Source organism: Macrobrachium nipponense, chromosome 29 (genome assembly GCF_015104395.2).
Source record: "Macrobrachium nipponense isolate FS-2020 chromosome 29, ASM1510439v2, whole genome shotgun sequence".
NCBI classification, from domain to species: domain Eukaryota; kingdom Metazoa; phylum Arthropoda; class Malacostraca; order Decapoda; family Palaemonidae; genus Macrobrachium; species Macrobrachium nipponense.
Genome location: NC_061092.1, coordinates 12,594,614 through 12,612,113, shown reverse-complemented (window position 1 = coordinate 12,612,113; position 17,500 = coordinate 12,594,614). Strand labels below are relative to the sequence as shown.

General features: G+C 34.6%; 1 protein-coding gene across 1 annotated transcript in view; it reads right to left on the bottom strand.

The window, feature by feature from the left end:
* The window catches only part of LOC135206021 (limbic system-associated membrane protein-like), a 263,012-nt gene that overhangs the window by 58,676 nt on the left and 186,836 nt on the right, over nt 1–17,500 (bottom strand). Inside the window, 2 exon segments of the mRNA XM_064237191.1 lie at nt 3,208–3,357; nt 9,416–9,629. Of these exon segments, the coding sequence (XP_064093261.1) occupies nt 3,208–3,357; nt 9,416–9,629 (364 nt within the window).

The following is a 17,500-nucleotide window of genomic DNA, read 5'->3' as shown; positions in this document are numbered from 1 at the left end:
TTACTGAACCACTCCAGCTGTAAAAGTTTTAGTTTTTTTTTTCAGAAAAGAAAAACGACATTCCCCCCTTTTCCTATATAAAGCCTGAACTTTTTTTTTTTTTTACCTCCTCAGATTCCCTCACACTCAGACTTTCAGGCCGTCACTTTGGACAGCAAATTTTAGAAAAGTTATTTAGAAAACTTATTGGTTTCCAGTGTCCACAAGTGACTAACGCTTTTACTTCCGAGAGTCTAAAGAAAATTTATTTGCTGTGCACTATATCTGAGCTTATTTATACCTTTGTAATGATAAACGCTGTGTTTATATGTATATATATTTATAAATATAGTATATATACATATATATATATATATATATATATATATATATATATATATATATATATATATATATATATATAGAGAGAGAGAGAGAGAGAGAGAGAGAGAGAGAGAGAGAGAGAGAGAGAGAGAGAGCGTTTGTTTATGTGTGTGTTTGAGAGAGAGAGAGAGAGAGAGAGAGAAGAGAGAGAGAGAGAAAAGGAAGCTGTATGAGTCATTTAAATATTATGTATCGCATAAAACTAAGAGTACAGACATAATGAAATCTATTCGTCCTTAACTTCATAAAACCATAATGAGAGGAGGATTACCTTAAGAGAAAAATATCAGGAAGTAATTGGTCCCATACGCATTACCAGCTCTTTTAGGAAAAAAAAAAAAAAAAAACACAGTGCGCATGCTTATAGAGAAGGGATGGGATGGCACAGCTATCATCTGGCATCATACTGTCCTCTGGCCTAGCAAGCAAGCAAGCAAAGCAAGCAAGCAAGCAAGCAAGCAAGCAAGCAAGCAAGCAGCAAGGCAAGCAAGGAGAGCTGTGGCCCAATCCCCTTTGTGAGCAGAGACGACGAAGCTTTGAGATACGAGGCCCGAGTTCAGAGAGCAGACGGGAAGAGGGAAGATTTATTCGACAAAATAGTTACATCAGACAATTCTTTGCACCCGGGAGATTGATAGATGGGGCGAGGGGAGAGAGAGAGAGAGAGAGAGAGAGAGAGAGAGAGAGAGAGTAGAGAGAGCGTAATGGGTTAGTGTCTGCTCTATACCCCTAAATTCGTAAATGTATTTTTTTACCTCTTTATTCTGATTTAATATGTATATATATATATATATATATATATATATATATGTATTAAATATCGGGAAATATATATCTATATATATATATATATACATATATATATATATATATATATATATATATATATATATAATATCGGGAAATATGGAGCTTTGGTATATAATATCGGGAAATAAGGAGCTTTGGTATTTACATACTCCAGATTCAACTTGAATTCTTTGCAGTCCTATTACCTGCATTAATACTGATTACAGATATAAAAAATACATATGAGAATGATTTACATATACGTAATTTATGTATACGTATATATATTTATATATATTTCACATGCATATATACATATATACATTGTATACATTTATCATGTATATATATTCGTAAGTATATAGCGACCTCTGGTAGAGAAAGAGCTATCACTGAGTTTTTATTTGATCCGAGAAATGTCATGGTAGACTCACTTTTGTCGAGTGGGGTTCCCTATTTGGCAGGATATGAAAGGATTGCATGTCTTCTCACATTACAGGGGCCAAATATAGCATCCTTTTTTGAAGAGAAAGGAATTCCTCCACATGTAATTTTGCTTGCAAAATGTAATGCTGATCTCAGATTCGAAAGGGAATGTGGAATTAAATGAGAAGTCACGTGTCGAAATCGCAACACGTAAAAAGCCATATTAACACCTGATCTGGAGGTCATTCTCACTATGTGGTGTTGCTGGGAGTTTTAGAATTTTATCTAAATAGAAATTAAAGAAAGTTTTATTGGAACCACCTTCTTTGCATTCGTGTATTTAGAATTTTATCTAAATATAAATGAACGAAAGTTTTATTGTGACCACCTTTGCATTCTTGCAACCTGTTCACAGGAAAGTATTTCTTTTTTAAGCTTTAAGTTTTGAAATTATTTTTTTGTGCAATACTGTACAACTTCAGTTGTCAAGTTTTCTGTTTTCTCCTGTTACTGAACCACTTTAGTTGGAAAAGTTTCAGGTTCTTGTCAGAAAAAGCGGCATTCCATTCCCCCTGTTCCTATATAAAGCCTAAAAGGTCTTTATTACCTCTTCAGATTCTTTCACTCTTAGACTTTCAGGCTGTCACTTTGGACAATAAATTGTAGAAAACTTATTGGTTTCCAATGTCCCTAAGAGACTAACTCTTTTGCTCGTAAGGAACTATAGAAAACGGGGTTGCTTTGTACTTCGTCTGACCGTATTTCTTCTTTTGTAATGCCTTTTACTCGTGATATATATATATATATATATATATATATATATATATATATATATATATATATATATATATCTCACAAGTAAAAGGCATTACAAAAGAAGAAATAGGGTCGGACGAAGTACAAAGCAAGCCCGTTTTCTATAGTTCGTTACGAGTCAAAAGAGTTAGTCTCTTAGGGACATTGGAAACCAATAAGTTTTTCTACAATTTATTGTCCAAAGTGACAGCCTGAAAGTCTAAGAGTGAAAAAATCTGAAGAGGTAATAAAGACCTTTTAGGCTTTATATAGGAACAGGGGGAATGGAATGCCGCTTTTTCTGACAAGAACCCTGTAACTTTTCCAACTAAAGTGGTATACGGTAACAGGAGAAAACAGAAAATTTGAAAACTGAAGTTGTACATTATTGCAAAAAATTTTTTTTTTTTTTCAAAACTTAGAATATATATAATATATATATATATATATATATATATATATATATATATAATATATATATATATATATATATATATATATATATATCTGCATCTCAGACACAGTGGCTCTAACGGGGCATAACTATTTCGATCCAAACTTCGATGACCTTTGTCATTGTGACGCCTGATATTATTCTTAATAAATCAGCTAATGATTCTAGATTGCTTTGTCTTTCGAATATATTTGGTCGCTTCATTGGCAATGAATATTTGTTATTTTCCATATTCCAAACCTACGACCATTGCAAACGTCACTTAAAATTAGTCTTATTAATTTGCTAGACGCATCAGAGAGAGAGAGAGAGAGAGAGAGAGAGAGAGAGAGAGAGAGAGAGGAACTATTACATCAAGAGTGTACTTAGTCTAACCTTACCTTTGGAATGATTCAAGGAGAACGCTGTCCCATCCTCCCTTCTCCAGGTGAGATTAGGCTCCGGGTCACCCGTCGCACCACATTCGAGAGTGACGTCATCCCCTTGAGACACCGTGACGTCACTGGGTGGGCTGGTAATGCTTGGGGGTACTGCAAGGAAAGAAAACGTAGGCAGCCGTTATTTATCAATTTATTATCTTTTTAAATGCAGTGGATACAGTTAAGTTTTTATTTTGACTTTAACGAGTTCGAATCAGATTTTATTTGGGAAATCGTTTATTCGTTTTGCTTAGATATTTTTAATTAAGACGATACACTGCTCTCTTTGTTTAAGCTATAGTCTTATTTTGATTTCAAAATTACTCAAATTAAGTTTTTTAAAATTATCTAACCAACTTTTTATGATTTAGCAAGGCTTATATATACATACATATGCACACATATTGTGTATATATATATATATATATATATATATATATATATATATAATATATATATTCATATATATATATATATATATATATATATATATATATATATATATAATATATATTTATATATACACGTATATATACACGAGACCTGCAAATTGTTTAAGAAAGTATGATTAATAAAGGTTTTGCTAACGACGATTTATCTTGGACACGAACGTGTTATCGAACATTACAGGACTCCTTTATCGGAATGAATCCAATAGCTGTAAAAAAAGGAGAGAGAGAGAGAGAGAGAGAGAGGAGACGGAGAGAGAGAGAGAGAGGAATAGAACGCCGTGGCAGAAACTGTGGCAGTACCTGTCACATAAATCTCCGATATATTTCAGCAGCATTACAATTACGTCATCCTGCCTGTAAAGGAAGGAAGGTAATGGCGAAGTCTGCATTTTTTAACTGCTTCACGTACGAAATTAACGGCGGCTGTCTCAAATTCAATATCAGCCGTGCGTAAATCGTAATTAACGGACATCAAAGCCCCGTATTTCTGGATTAATGCATTTATGAATAAAAACACTTATGAATGATAAAAGCGCATTGCAGAGCTTAATGGGGAGAGCCGTAAATCATTTGCACAACATATATTTATATAATATATATATATATATATATATATATATATATATATATTATATATATGTATATATATATATATATATATATATATATATATATATGTATATATATATATATATATATAATATATATATATATATATATATATATATTAGATAAATATATAATTATATATATAAATATATATATATTATATCTATATAGTATATATAATAGTATATATATATATGTATATATATATATGTATATATATGATATATATATAATTATATATATATATATATATATATATATATATGTATGTATGTATACATACATATTTATTTATTTACTTATATATGTATATATATATATATGTATATATATATATATATATATATATATATATATATTATATATCATTACTACTATTTTCATTTCCTTCATTCATTTATTATCATCTCCTGTGCTTGTTGCTGCTGCCTTCGGAGGCCTCATCGCCAGCTCTTTTGCTCCTGACAGCTCATTACCCAAAAGGAGATAAGTCACCGTGCCCCATCATGACCTCTTTACTCGATCCTGGTACTTCAGGACGAAGTATTATGACTCCAAACTGTTATCACAATCTTGTTGGACAATTGCTTTTTTAAACGAAATGTACGTTGTACATTCATAGCGGCAAATCAGAATTATTTTTTATACAATTTCTTATATTCATTGCAACAGATTTTTTTTTTAACCGCACTTATATTCATAGTAATAAACTAATGTTTTTTTATGCAACGTTTCGTATATTCGTGGACGCTCCCACTTGGTTTTTTTAATGCGTTTACAAATGTTCATCGGCAATGTAGGGACAATTAATTTTTTTAAACTTTTTAAAAGAAATATACATACATTCATAGCGGCAAATCAGAATGTTCTTTTATACAACATTACGTATATTCATTGGTACAAACAGATTTTTTTATACTACACTTGCACTCAGTATATTTTTTTTTATACAACATTTACTTACACACATTATGATAAGAAAAATTCTTTTTGTGTACAACTTTTAGTATATTCATGGGGGTTCGCCCACTTTTTCAAATAAATTTTTTGGGAAAAACTAGTTTTTTTTATGCATCACTTACGTACATTCATTTGGACAAACCAGTTTTTTTCTTTAAACAGCTATATTATGCAACATTCGCATACATGCACACGAGACAACGTCAGAGTGCATTTAAATGTGGGAAAAGATTCTACAATAATTAAACACGTTCGTGTATGATCGGTTACACATGCTATTCACTTCTTAATATGTTAATTTTCTAATTTACATTTTCCTAAATCATTTAATAATCTTAAACGTAGTTTATCTACGCATACCTCTCTTGAATCCACATTAAGAAAAATCATTATATACCCTTTTATAGATGCGCGGAAGGAGGGCAGCAAATCATAATGTTCCATCAAAGTAAATTTCCATCTCATTTCCCCCCCTCCCCCTCCTCTCTCTCTCTCTCTCTCTCTCTCTCTCTCTCTCTCTCTCTCTCTCTCTGCGCTCTCCAGTGAAACATCCTAAGAGGACGCCATCAGTGACCATTTCATACAATTACCTTTTTTTAACAAAAGAAGACAGAATTTAAGAAGAAGACAAAGAAGTGAAGAAGAATAAGAATAAGAAAAAAAGAAGAAGAAGCAGAAGAAGAAGAAGAAGAAGAAGAAGAAGAAGAAGAAGAAGAAGAAGAAGAAGAAGGATATTTTTTATGTCTTCTCCAAATTTCGGAACCCGGTAAACAAGCAGCGGCCCCGTTTAAAACCCTAATATACTGGTATTCTCGCTCTTTCTGATTTTCTTGGTGTTACCTTTGTAACACATGTTACCAAGTGGGTCGGAAAAGTAAGGGGAGCCTTTGCATAAATATATATATATATATATATATATATATATATATATATATATATATATATATAATATATATATATATATATATATATATATATATATATATATATAGTAGGCAGGAGAAGGGCTCAGGAACATATACACATCCATTAGATACATTTATTGCCAACGCGTTTCTTGACCCATGGTTATATTCAGTTTCTGGTACCTTTTTGGAGCCGTTGACCCGGAATGGATATACCCTAAGAAACTCCGAAGATCTTAAAACTAAGATCCTCTCAAGATTCAGATTTGTATATGGTTAGTTTAGATGTAACGTACCTAAACTTACTATATATGCAAGCTTTTGTTTATTACCCACCAATCAAAACTTTGCCAAGCAGTGTGCTAAAATTATTGAAAAACATATTGGTGCTCAAAATATCAAACTAATTCAAAAAAATCCTAAAACTATTGGTTCTTTGTTTCCCTTCAAGGATCGGCTCTGTCCTTTGATGACGTCGGGCGTCGTATATGAGTACAAGTGCCCCGGATGTAGTTCCGGGAATTACGTTGGTTCGACTCGGCGTCTCCTCAAGGTCAGGGCCGATTCTCACATGGGCGTGAGATATCGTACGGGCTGCAGATTGTCTAATCCCGAATTTCCAATATAAGATCGCACGCTAGAAGTTGCAAGACATCGATCAAATACGACAACTTCAAAATATTTGGCCAAGCCAAGGAAACTAGAGAACTGCTTCTCTTGGAAAGTCTATTAATAAAAAGAATTGTACCTACGTTAAGTTGCCAATCATCGGCTGTTCCCCTGTTCATAGCATAACTGGCTTGTTTGTTTATATCTGTCCGCCTTCTTTTTCTGTTCTTGTGTGTATTCTTTTAGTGTGTTTGTCTCTGTCATTTTGAGATGTGCGCCTTGCTCTTTATTTTAAGTTAGTTTTTACCTTTATTTTTTCTGAGTTTAGATTTTTTAAGGATCATTTTAAGCTTTCTTGGTTTTTAATGTGTAAATGTATCTAAGTGGGATTCAGTATTTAAGTTTAACTTAATTTCCATTTTAAGTTTTCTTATGTTTTTTAATTATGTGCTCGGATGCTCCTTCTTATATAGATTTCCTGATGATGTGACCATGGGTCAAGAAACGCGTTGGCAATAAATGTATCTAATGGATGTGTATATGTTCCTGAGCCCTTCTCCTGCCTACTATAGTACCCTTTGATGTGTGGATTATATATATATATATATATATATATATATATTATATATATATATATATATGTGTGTGTGTAAAATATATATAGTATATATATATATAATATATATATATATATTATATATATATATATGTATATATAATATATATATATATATATATATATATATATATATATATATATAGAGAGAGAGAGAGAGAGAGAGAGAGAAAGAGACCCAGTAATGACTGTCCCGTGTGACCTTCCCGGCCTTGTTAACTGTGCGTGACGAACAGAGACTAGAGCCTTCATATGAAAGAGAGAGAGAGAGAGAGAGAGAGAGAGAGAGAGAGAGAGAGAGAGAGATGCTCCACGGATTCCACTCCGTATCTGTTAGATATTAAAGACCAGTGCCTGCCACATACACATCAAAGGAAAAGAGGCTCGGTGTCCAGCAAGCAACTCTAGAGCAGTGTGCGAATGGTAACAGAAAGCCGTGTATACCAGTTTAGGCTTATGGTACCGAGTTGGTATTAGACTTACAGATATTATTTTAAGTTTGTAAACTCGAGGAGGTCGTAATCGTTTGCCACGTCCATCCCTGGGTTTTCTTTTCACCCCCTCTACGCTGAGCTTTGCAGTTTTAAAATAGCGTTTTGCGAGGCTCTTAACACTAAAGGATTGCAGACAGTTTTGCCGATATATTTCCATCCGATCGGCAGCAGCAACTAACGCAATGTTTTAGATTTGTCTGCAGCAATTAAATGACGACGGAAAGCTGCAGAAAGCTGGTCAAATGCCCCTTTGTTCATTTTCTTGGTAACTTAAACCTTTTATTTAATGTATTTACGAGTTGGCAGTGAGCTGGAAATTATATCGAAAGCGATGGGTACGAGATTTTTTAAAAGTAATAAAGGCATTGCAGACATTGTTTGGTTTATATCTAACTTATCGACGACGTATATACAAGCCATCTGGACGGCTAGCTGACTTTGACCAGCTCTTTTGTACCATTCACATTCAGATTGTGTCATTTCTGATCCATTCAGACTGCCTCCTCCTAAACTCAAGCACTCCGGAGGGGGGTAGTGTCATCAGTGGACTTCATGCGGTGCACTGTAGGCATTACTCAAGCTTCTTTGCAGCGTGCCTTCGGCCCTTAGCTGCAACGGCTTTTGTTCCTTTTACTGTACCTCCTTTCATATTCTCTTTTTTCATCTTGCTTTCCACCCTGACCTAACACTTGATTCATGGTGCAACTGCTTTGAGGTTTTCCTCCCGTTACCCCTTTCAAACCTTTTACCGTCAATTTCCACTTCAGCGCTGAATGACCTCATAGGTCCCAGTGCTTGGCCTTTGGCTTAAATTCTATATTCAACTCAACTAAAGTTAAGCAGCTTTGCCTGCCCTAGTTCCTTAACCTTTAAAAACTATGAGCATCAAGAATCTGCTAAGTGGCGAGTGATTACATTATAAAGAATAAAAAAAGTGTAAAAAAGATATAAAGAGCATTTTGGACACTCTTACTTCTGATTGATAAGGATCCAACTATTAAGGAATATCAGTATCAAGAGGCTACTAACTGAAAAACTAATTGATTTATGAAGGACTGAACAATTAAAGAGGACAAGGAAGAAATAAAGATCCAATTATTTATGGAACAGTGTGGCCAGTGACTTCCAGTTGACTGATAAACATTCAGATATTTACAGAACAACCAAGTATTTACGGAAAAAATTATTATTATTATTATTATTATTATTATTATTATTATTATTATTATTATTATATTATTATATAAAATGAAAACTGAAATATTTTCCAAATAAACATTCAAATATTTACTAAATAGCATTGAGAGGGACTTACAATGAATATGTAAATATCCAAATATTTACCGAGTAGTATGGACACTGACTGCTATTGAAAGATAAGCATTTGGACTTTTACAAAACATTGCGGACACTGACTTACCAACGGCAAATAAGCATCACAATATTTACAAAGCATTACGGATTCTGACTTACTAATTAAAGGTAAGTCACATATTTACAGAACAATATTGTCACTTGACTTACCGTTGACAGAGAGATATCCAAATATTTTCTTTGGCGGAGACGTCGACACCTGGCAGCTGTAACTTCCCTGGTCTTCGACGGTGACATTAGAAATGATGAGGGACATTCCGCCTCTCTCTCTCACTACTGATATGCGATGGTTCCTCGTAATCACCACCAGATCCACCGCCAGAACAGCGCCGCCGCCCGTCTTTCTGTAGTGGGTCCACGCGATCTGGAAATCGAAATTCATTTGCTGAAACGTTTCCCTTCCTGCATAGGCGGTGTTTACACTACATTACAACATGCTGTAAACACATCTGCAACTTGTTGCAAACATGTTATAAACATATCTTCAACTTGTTGCATACATGTCACCACTAGGTTAAATACAAGTCCCTTCTGTAGTGGGTTCACGCGACCTGGAAATCGAAATTCATTCACTGAAACATTTCCTTTGCTGTATAGGCTGTGTTTACACTACATTACAGCATGTTGTAAACACATCTGCAACTTGTTGCAAACATGATATAAACACATCTGCAACTTGTTGCAAACATGTTATAACGACATCTGCAACTTGTTGCAAACATGTTAAAAACACATCTACAACTTGTTGCAAACATGTTATAAACACATCTGCAACTTGTTGCAAACATGTTATAAACACATCTGCAACTTGTTGCATACATGTCACCAATAAGTTAAATGCAAGCTCCTGTAGTGGGAATCTGGAAATCGAAATTAATTCGGTGAAACCTTTCCTAAGCTGCTGATGGGGCGTCCACGCTGCACAGCAACATGTCATAAGCACATCAGCAACTTGTTGCCTACATGTCAAAAATAGGTTAAAATAAAGTCAATTATTTAGTGGTAGTTCTCTCTGTAGTGGGTCAACGCAATCTGAAAATAGAAAGACGTCCACACTACTGTACAACATGTTATAAACATATCTGCAACTTATCACATACATATCACCTATATAGGTTGAATACAAGTTCACGATCTAATGGTAGTGCTTTCCGTAGTGGGTCAATGCAGTTTGGAAATCGAAATGCATTTTTATTTTATCTTTTATTAATAATGTATTCGGTGAAATGTTTCCCTTGCTGCATAAAGTGTGTCCATACAATAGCACAACATGTCATAAATAAATCTGCAACATTCTTTATTGTTTTTTGTTTGTTTGTTTGTATGGTGTTTTTACGTTGCATGGAACCTGTGGTTATTCAGCATCAGGACCAACGGCTTTACGTGATTTCCGAGGTGGTAGTGCAAGACCAAACCGACCACTCCACTGAGGCGCTGCAACATTCTTTATTTGAAGTGTCTGGCACATTTCTTAAGAATATCGAAATTCATCGCCCCATTTTGGAATTCTGACTGAAAGGATAGTCTTGATTCACTTTAAATATAATTGGGTGTTGTGTACACCGGTTTTCCCAATTTTCTAATATCCAGGAATATATTTTATTCATTTTGTTAGAAAGTTTTGCACTCTGGCATTGCGCTGTTTTATTTTTCACTCAAGAGTAGTGACACATTTTGCGTGGATACGAATGAGTTTGCATCCAGTAAAGAAAAAATTAATTTTATTTGTGCAGGATCATTTACGATGTTGCAATTCCATCAATGATTAACCGCATAATTAAAGTAGAACCTATACATTTGCATTTATTTAAAAGAAACTCGTTGTGGAGAGCGCCTGCTTGATCCTTTCAAAGAGGTAAACAGCGCGGCCATTCCACCTAAGCTGAAAAAAAAAAAAAAAAAAAAAAAAAAAATTCGTCGAAGAGAAATGAAAAAGAGAAAAACACCCAAGAACCAATTTTCGTCCTTAAAAACGTCTGAGAACAAGTCCCATATTTCTTTGCGCGTACCTTTTTTTTTGTTTTTGCTTCTTCTTTCAAGTTTTTTTTTTTTAAGCATCTTTCTTCTTCTTCTTTTAAGCACTGGTCGGTCTTCCATATTGGAGGCTCGTGGCAGCCAGCAGCCGTCTTCACTCACAGGTAACAGTTTTCAGGAATTGGAAAGATGTCTTCGCTGATGGTTGCGAAATGGTATTACTGGTTTGTTAAGAGACGAATCGAAATGCGCATAATTTTCTTAAATGGTGGACACGTGGGTTTTGGGAGAACTCATTGATGATAGGATCGTATTGGTCTCGAAAACACACTTCAAAAGGTTTGCAGTAAATAGCGTTGCTTTCAGTTGCGTGTTACAGTAATGATAATAATAATAAGAAAAGCATCTCTGTAATGTTGTTTATTTCAGAAAGTGGGGATCTCATTGTCATAATTTTCTTTCATCCATAGATAATAATAATAATAATTAATAATAATAATAATAATAATAATAATAATAATAAAAACATCTCCATAATGTTGTTAGTTCAGAAAGGTGTGGTCTCATTGTCATGTGACTGGTTTTGACACGGTAATTGTTTTTTTTCTTATTAATTAATTTTTCTGCAGTTTGATTTTCTGTCTGTCACTCATCCATAGGTCCTTAACCAATTCCCCTCTTCTCCTTACTCATTTCCTTTCCATCCTGATTTCTTTGACAAGGCAGTGATTTGTTCTTTTATTTTGATCAACTAGTCAACTAGGCCGTATTATGAATTCCGTCATTAATCATATTCTTGAGAAGGGTCCTTATTTCTTGTTGCCTGATGTGTGGTTAGAAAGTTTAGCAGCTGTTTACTCTGCACATTGGGAATAACCATTGAGGTATGAAAGATGTGTATTTCTGGTGATAGAAGTTCACTCTCGACGTGGTTCGAAAGTCATGTAAAGCCGTTGGTCCCGTTGCTGAATAACCACTGGTTCCATGCAACGTAAAAACGCCATACAAACAAACAAACATTTGGAATAACGTAAGGCAGCTGGCTTGACAAGTGAGTATTATTTTTACTCTTTAAAAATGAGTATACTTCTGTGTCCTAGGTTATCATAATTTTGTGAGGAGAATTTAGCTAGGTTATTAGATTTTGTGAGGAGAATTTAGCTAGGTTATCATAATTTTGCGAGGAGAATTTAGCTTCCATGTTGTAACATGCGTTTTGTAATTTTAACCGTTTACTCCGTAAATCAGTGATGATAATTTAACCTAAATTCGGCTCGAGTCTGCGGTACATCCAAGCCAAGTGGAAAACATGAACGCAGCAGACGCTCCGTTTACACGCCAATTTGTCACTCGAGTTGTTGACATCGGGCTTTCATTTAATGGTCTTTCGTAACATTTCAACAAATGTTCGGTTATCTTGCAGTTTCAACTATGAGTTAAAAGCATAGACTTATTTTATATGAAAATATCATTGATTTCCAAAAAGGTTGCTGTGCAGATATTATTAACACCTATAAAAGCTTGATTTGCTTGATTGATTTCAAACCAAATGGTTACCTACATTAAAGTTTCAAGTCTATGATGAAAATGCAGGCGTCAAACGCATGTATTCTGCTGGCTGATTGATTCTTTATTAAATAAATAATGATAGATAGAAAGAAATGTAAGGTGTATAGTTGTTGTCGTTTCTCAAAGGTGTAATAATGACCGATTCCGCTCGTATCATTGTCATTTTCAGTAGTATTTCATCAGTTCACTATTATTTTTGTCATTGTTATGACCAGCATCACTGTAATTTCATCGTATCCTGATCGTCATCCAGTGGACTGAAAAATTTTCACATATTTGAATATTTATGTCTACCGCGATAAAATTTATGATTCACATTGTATCTGGCGCTAAATAATTGGAATCGAGTTTCGCGCCAAATGGTTTCTGATGTGTTGTGACAGTGGGTTTGGTTTGAAATACCACCCCTGAAGCCTTTATGCGTACATTATTTATTCTTACATAAAATATTCAATGAAACGTACTTTGGAACTGATAGTAAGAAAGTCAAACTGACAATTAAAATGAGACGTTTTGAAAACAATCTTGTTTTGTGGCGGTATGTGTAGTTTGAAACACCTCGCTTAAGCCTGTATACTTTCACTATTGATGTTTGAATGTACAGTGAAACGTATAGTGGAATTGATAGTGAAACCGTGAATATGACAATTCACATGATTTTTTTTTTAACAGCAGCGTTGTTATTCTTAAAAACAACAACAACAACAAACAAACAAGCAAAGAAACAGCCTTAACTGTTTATTATTACTCCTTATGTCATAGAGACAAATATACCCTAGTTGACGCACCGAGAGTTATTGACGTACTGCAGGAAAACATTTTATTAATAAACTTTTTTATGTGTGTGTGTGTATGTGTGTGGGTTTTAGTGTAAAAGAGAGAGAGAGAGAGAGAGAGAGAGAGAGAGAGAGAGAGAGAGAGAGAGAGAGAGAGAGAGAGTCAGGGTATGAAATTGCCAAAGGTCGAACATCGTTAGGTATAGATGACGTGGCGGGCAGCTGAGTGATAAATTGGACGCTGGAGAGTGACCCGTTGGGTATATAAAGCTTGAAGCTACTATGCTGATGCATCCCAGCTACGATAGCACCTTCCAGGTAGTTGACACCACAAGAAGACACGTATATAATCAATGATTAACACAAAGTAAATCTTAAATAATTTTTATTTTCAAGTCTTTAGCGCGAGGCGTTAATGCAAAAGGAAAAGAACTGGAAGTGTTTAGGAAATTAAAAACTTGACTCGTAAATTACGTAAATAACACGTAAATTGTATTAGAAACTCTTGCACCCAAGAAACCATTGGACATTTTAAAATGTAAACGAATTAATTTTCATTAGCAAACTATCTCCAGTCGTTCTCACTTTCTTCCTACGCATTTTTTTTCTGTTTTTCTGTATGTAATATCCCGTTCGAGATGGTGACACCAGAATGCAGTAATTTTTTTTTTTTAGATGACGCTGCTAGCCCCATGTCCTTGCTAAACCGTGGATGTGACCCACAGCAGTCAGCTGAACACTAGGTATGCCATTGATTGCTCAACTCAGCGGAGATACAACGGGTTTTTCGGAAAACGGGATCAAGTCGTATCTCTTGTGGGTTGGGTCCAGCTAGTTAGAGTAGTAGTCTACTGAAAATTCCACATGAAGTGGTAATGTTAAGAATCCAATGTTTTTTTTTTTTGCATTTTCTAATACTATAGGATATAACAATTAAAAAACTGCCGGGTGACACTCTGTCACCTTTGGGGAAAATTATCTATGCACCAAGTAAATTTGAAGTATTTACGCGACAAAAAATCTGTTCAAGTTTATACTTCCGCGTGACATTTTTATTATTCTCTTCTTTCTAACAGATAAATAGTTTTATTAATTGTTATTTAGAAAGATGCATGGCCATAATTGAGAGAAAATTACTAATATTCAGAAATAAGCCTTGTGAAAAATCCATTAAAGATGTATAAATTGTTATCATTATTACACTGCACAAACTGTGATAGATCTTTACTGCATTTTGCTAGCTATCATTTAAAATATTTCTAAGAATAGCCTTTTCTTCATTTTTTCTTCTTCTTTTGCACTTCTATCTTTCATCAGTTAAGCGAATCGGTTCAAACACTCGACTGAACTTTTACATTGACAAAACAATGTTCTACATCCTACAGATGCCTTCACGCAACTGCAATTTGCACTTGCACATATATTCCCTTCAATAGCACAATAACATTAATAAGCTGCAGAAAATATTCTGGAGCACATGATAACATGATACTCCTTTGGGTGTGGTAACTGGCACTAGAAAAGTATGAGTAGGGTCAAATTCCCACCCATAGTCAGTCGGGTTCATAAGGGGTGGATTGGCTTCATCAGCACATACCCATCGGGCAGCCTGTAGTAGGTGACACCGGTAAACATGGTACTATCTAAATGCGGCTGCTGTTGGAAGCAGTGTCTTTAACTGGGGAGCTCCTACAACTTTATTGGCAGAACATTTTTTCTGTCATGCCGCATACCTAATGTCAGACATAGTGTCAGAGGCTTTTGGCACTATGCCGTAGCAGAGTGATATAAATGTAGTTGCTCATCGTATTACATCCGACAAGTTTGCATTTAAGTATCACCAAGCCCAGCAGTCTGGTGACCTTGTCTTGAAACATTTACAGCAGACGCCCTCCAAATTCGATGTCATTGTGATGTTGTGCCACAATCAGATAAAACATGTGCTGCTAAAATGTTTGAAACTCTGGGGTGGTGTTTTTTAACAGTAGCTTTCATGTTGATTTGACTACGTCCTCCAGAAGTAGCTTCCATTTACAATAGTGGAAGCAATAGTTTTTACAGCAGTTTGAACATCATCTTTCTCTTCATCTCTTGACAGCTTTATGGGATGATAATAATACTAGCGTAACTATAAGCAGGCAGCACTATGTACTCGTTTTCTAAAATATTCATAATGGTGTTCATAAACTGACGACGCTTGAGCTTTCCACCATATGGGCAATATAAACTTGATTAAGATTAATTGAATCTCCATATATTGGGAAATAGTTTCTTTTTGTTTTTTCAGTTATGCAAGCATGTAGTGCAGAGGTATTATCCATGTCGGTCATATCTGAAGAAGAGCTCTGTGTTTTATAGTATTTTGGTTTAACAAACGTTTGATAGCATTGTTGCTCCACTTGGTCAAAGTTCTGCTTTAGAGCCCCACTGATCATTAGGCAATTTACGAACATTCAATATACCCTAGCTTCTTTAAAAGATTTATGTATCACCACGGCCTGATGTGCGGCATAATGATGCCTTGTCACACCTTTCAGGATGGCGCGGATTAGGTGTAATTAGACAGTCATTTCCGCAAAGTATACAATGTTCTTTAAGTATGAATTGCCTTGATTCTTTTCTTTTCTTTATCTTAGGGGAAGTTGGGGTAATGGGTGATTGCTTCTATGTTTCTTTAAGTATCGGGCGATATGCAGAGAACAAGTATGAGTTAATATACAGTCTTCATAAATTTCATCTTATCTTAAAATCTGAAAAAGAAAAATTATAATTTGTAGTTCTATGAATGACTGAATTCATAATTATAATTTCTAACGCATATCAAACACATTCCGAATGTTTATGAGCTATCTGGAAAAAAAATTTCATAAGATAAAAATGAAATGATCTTAGAGCCAATCTAAAAATTGTGCCAAAACCAATTATTTTATTATCGGCCATTTAAAAAAATTCCCCAATGGTGACAAGGTGTCACCCGGCATTTCCTGACTCTCCAGACCCTAATGGTATGGATAACCTCGATCTAATGTATCAGATCACCAAAGACCAGATTTCCTTGCTTTCCTCTCTAATAATACTGTCAAACTTCCTAGCAGTTTGAGAACTTTCGATAGGCAACTCCTGAGTTGGTTCTATCGATATTTTGTGGCTCAAAGGTGAGCAGGAACAAGTCTCTGAGGGATTATATGACGACTTTCTATAAATGTACCTTCAAGCACCTTACTTTGTGTGTGTGTGTGTATGTGTGTGTGTGTGTGTTTACTCTCCAGACCTCCCATGTGTCTCTCTGGAGCTGTGAGTCTGATTGATCAGTTTCCAATTGGCTTTTTCCGTCACTCTTGTGTTTGCCCTGTAAGGTTCTCTAAAAAAAAAAAACAAGAAAAAAAAAAAAAGAAAAAAAAGGGGGAGATTCTTGTAGATTTCATTTCAGTAAGTAACCTCCTGCCTGTACCGTGAACGCGTTTTAACTAAATTGAAAGGTCATTCCTTTATTCATATATTTACAAATATCTTCCTGAGTGTTTGTGATGGATATTTCTATGGTTTGTGTAAATTTTTTTCTTTTTTTCTTTTTTTATGAATACATACACATGCAGTCAATCAATACACACACACACACACACACACACACACACACACACACACACACATATATATATATATATATATATATAATATATATATATATATATATATATAGTATATATATATATATATTTATTTATTTATTTGGGCATGGTTGGGTTTGCGGGCTTCAAACTGTTATATCTACAAAAATATCATTTGACGTGCACGATGTAAGCTATTTGCTATCCCCTCAGGCTATATTCAACACTATTTTAAATTACAATATTAGTACGTCTCTCATTATAACCGAACACTATTATGCATGCAATACTTTTGAAGAAAAGTCGAT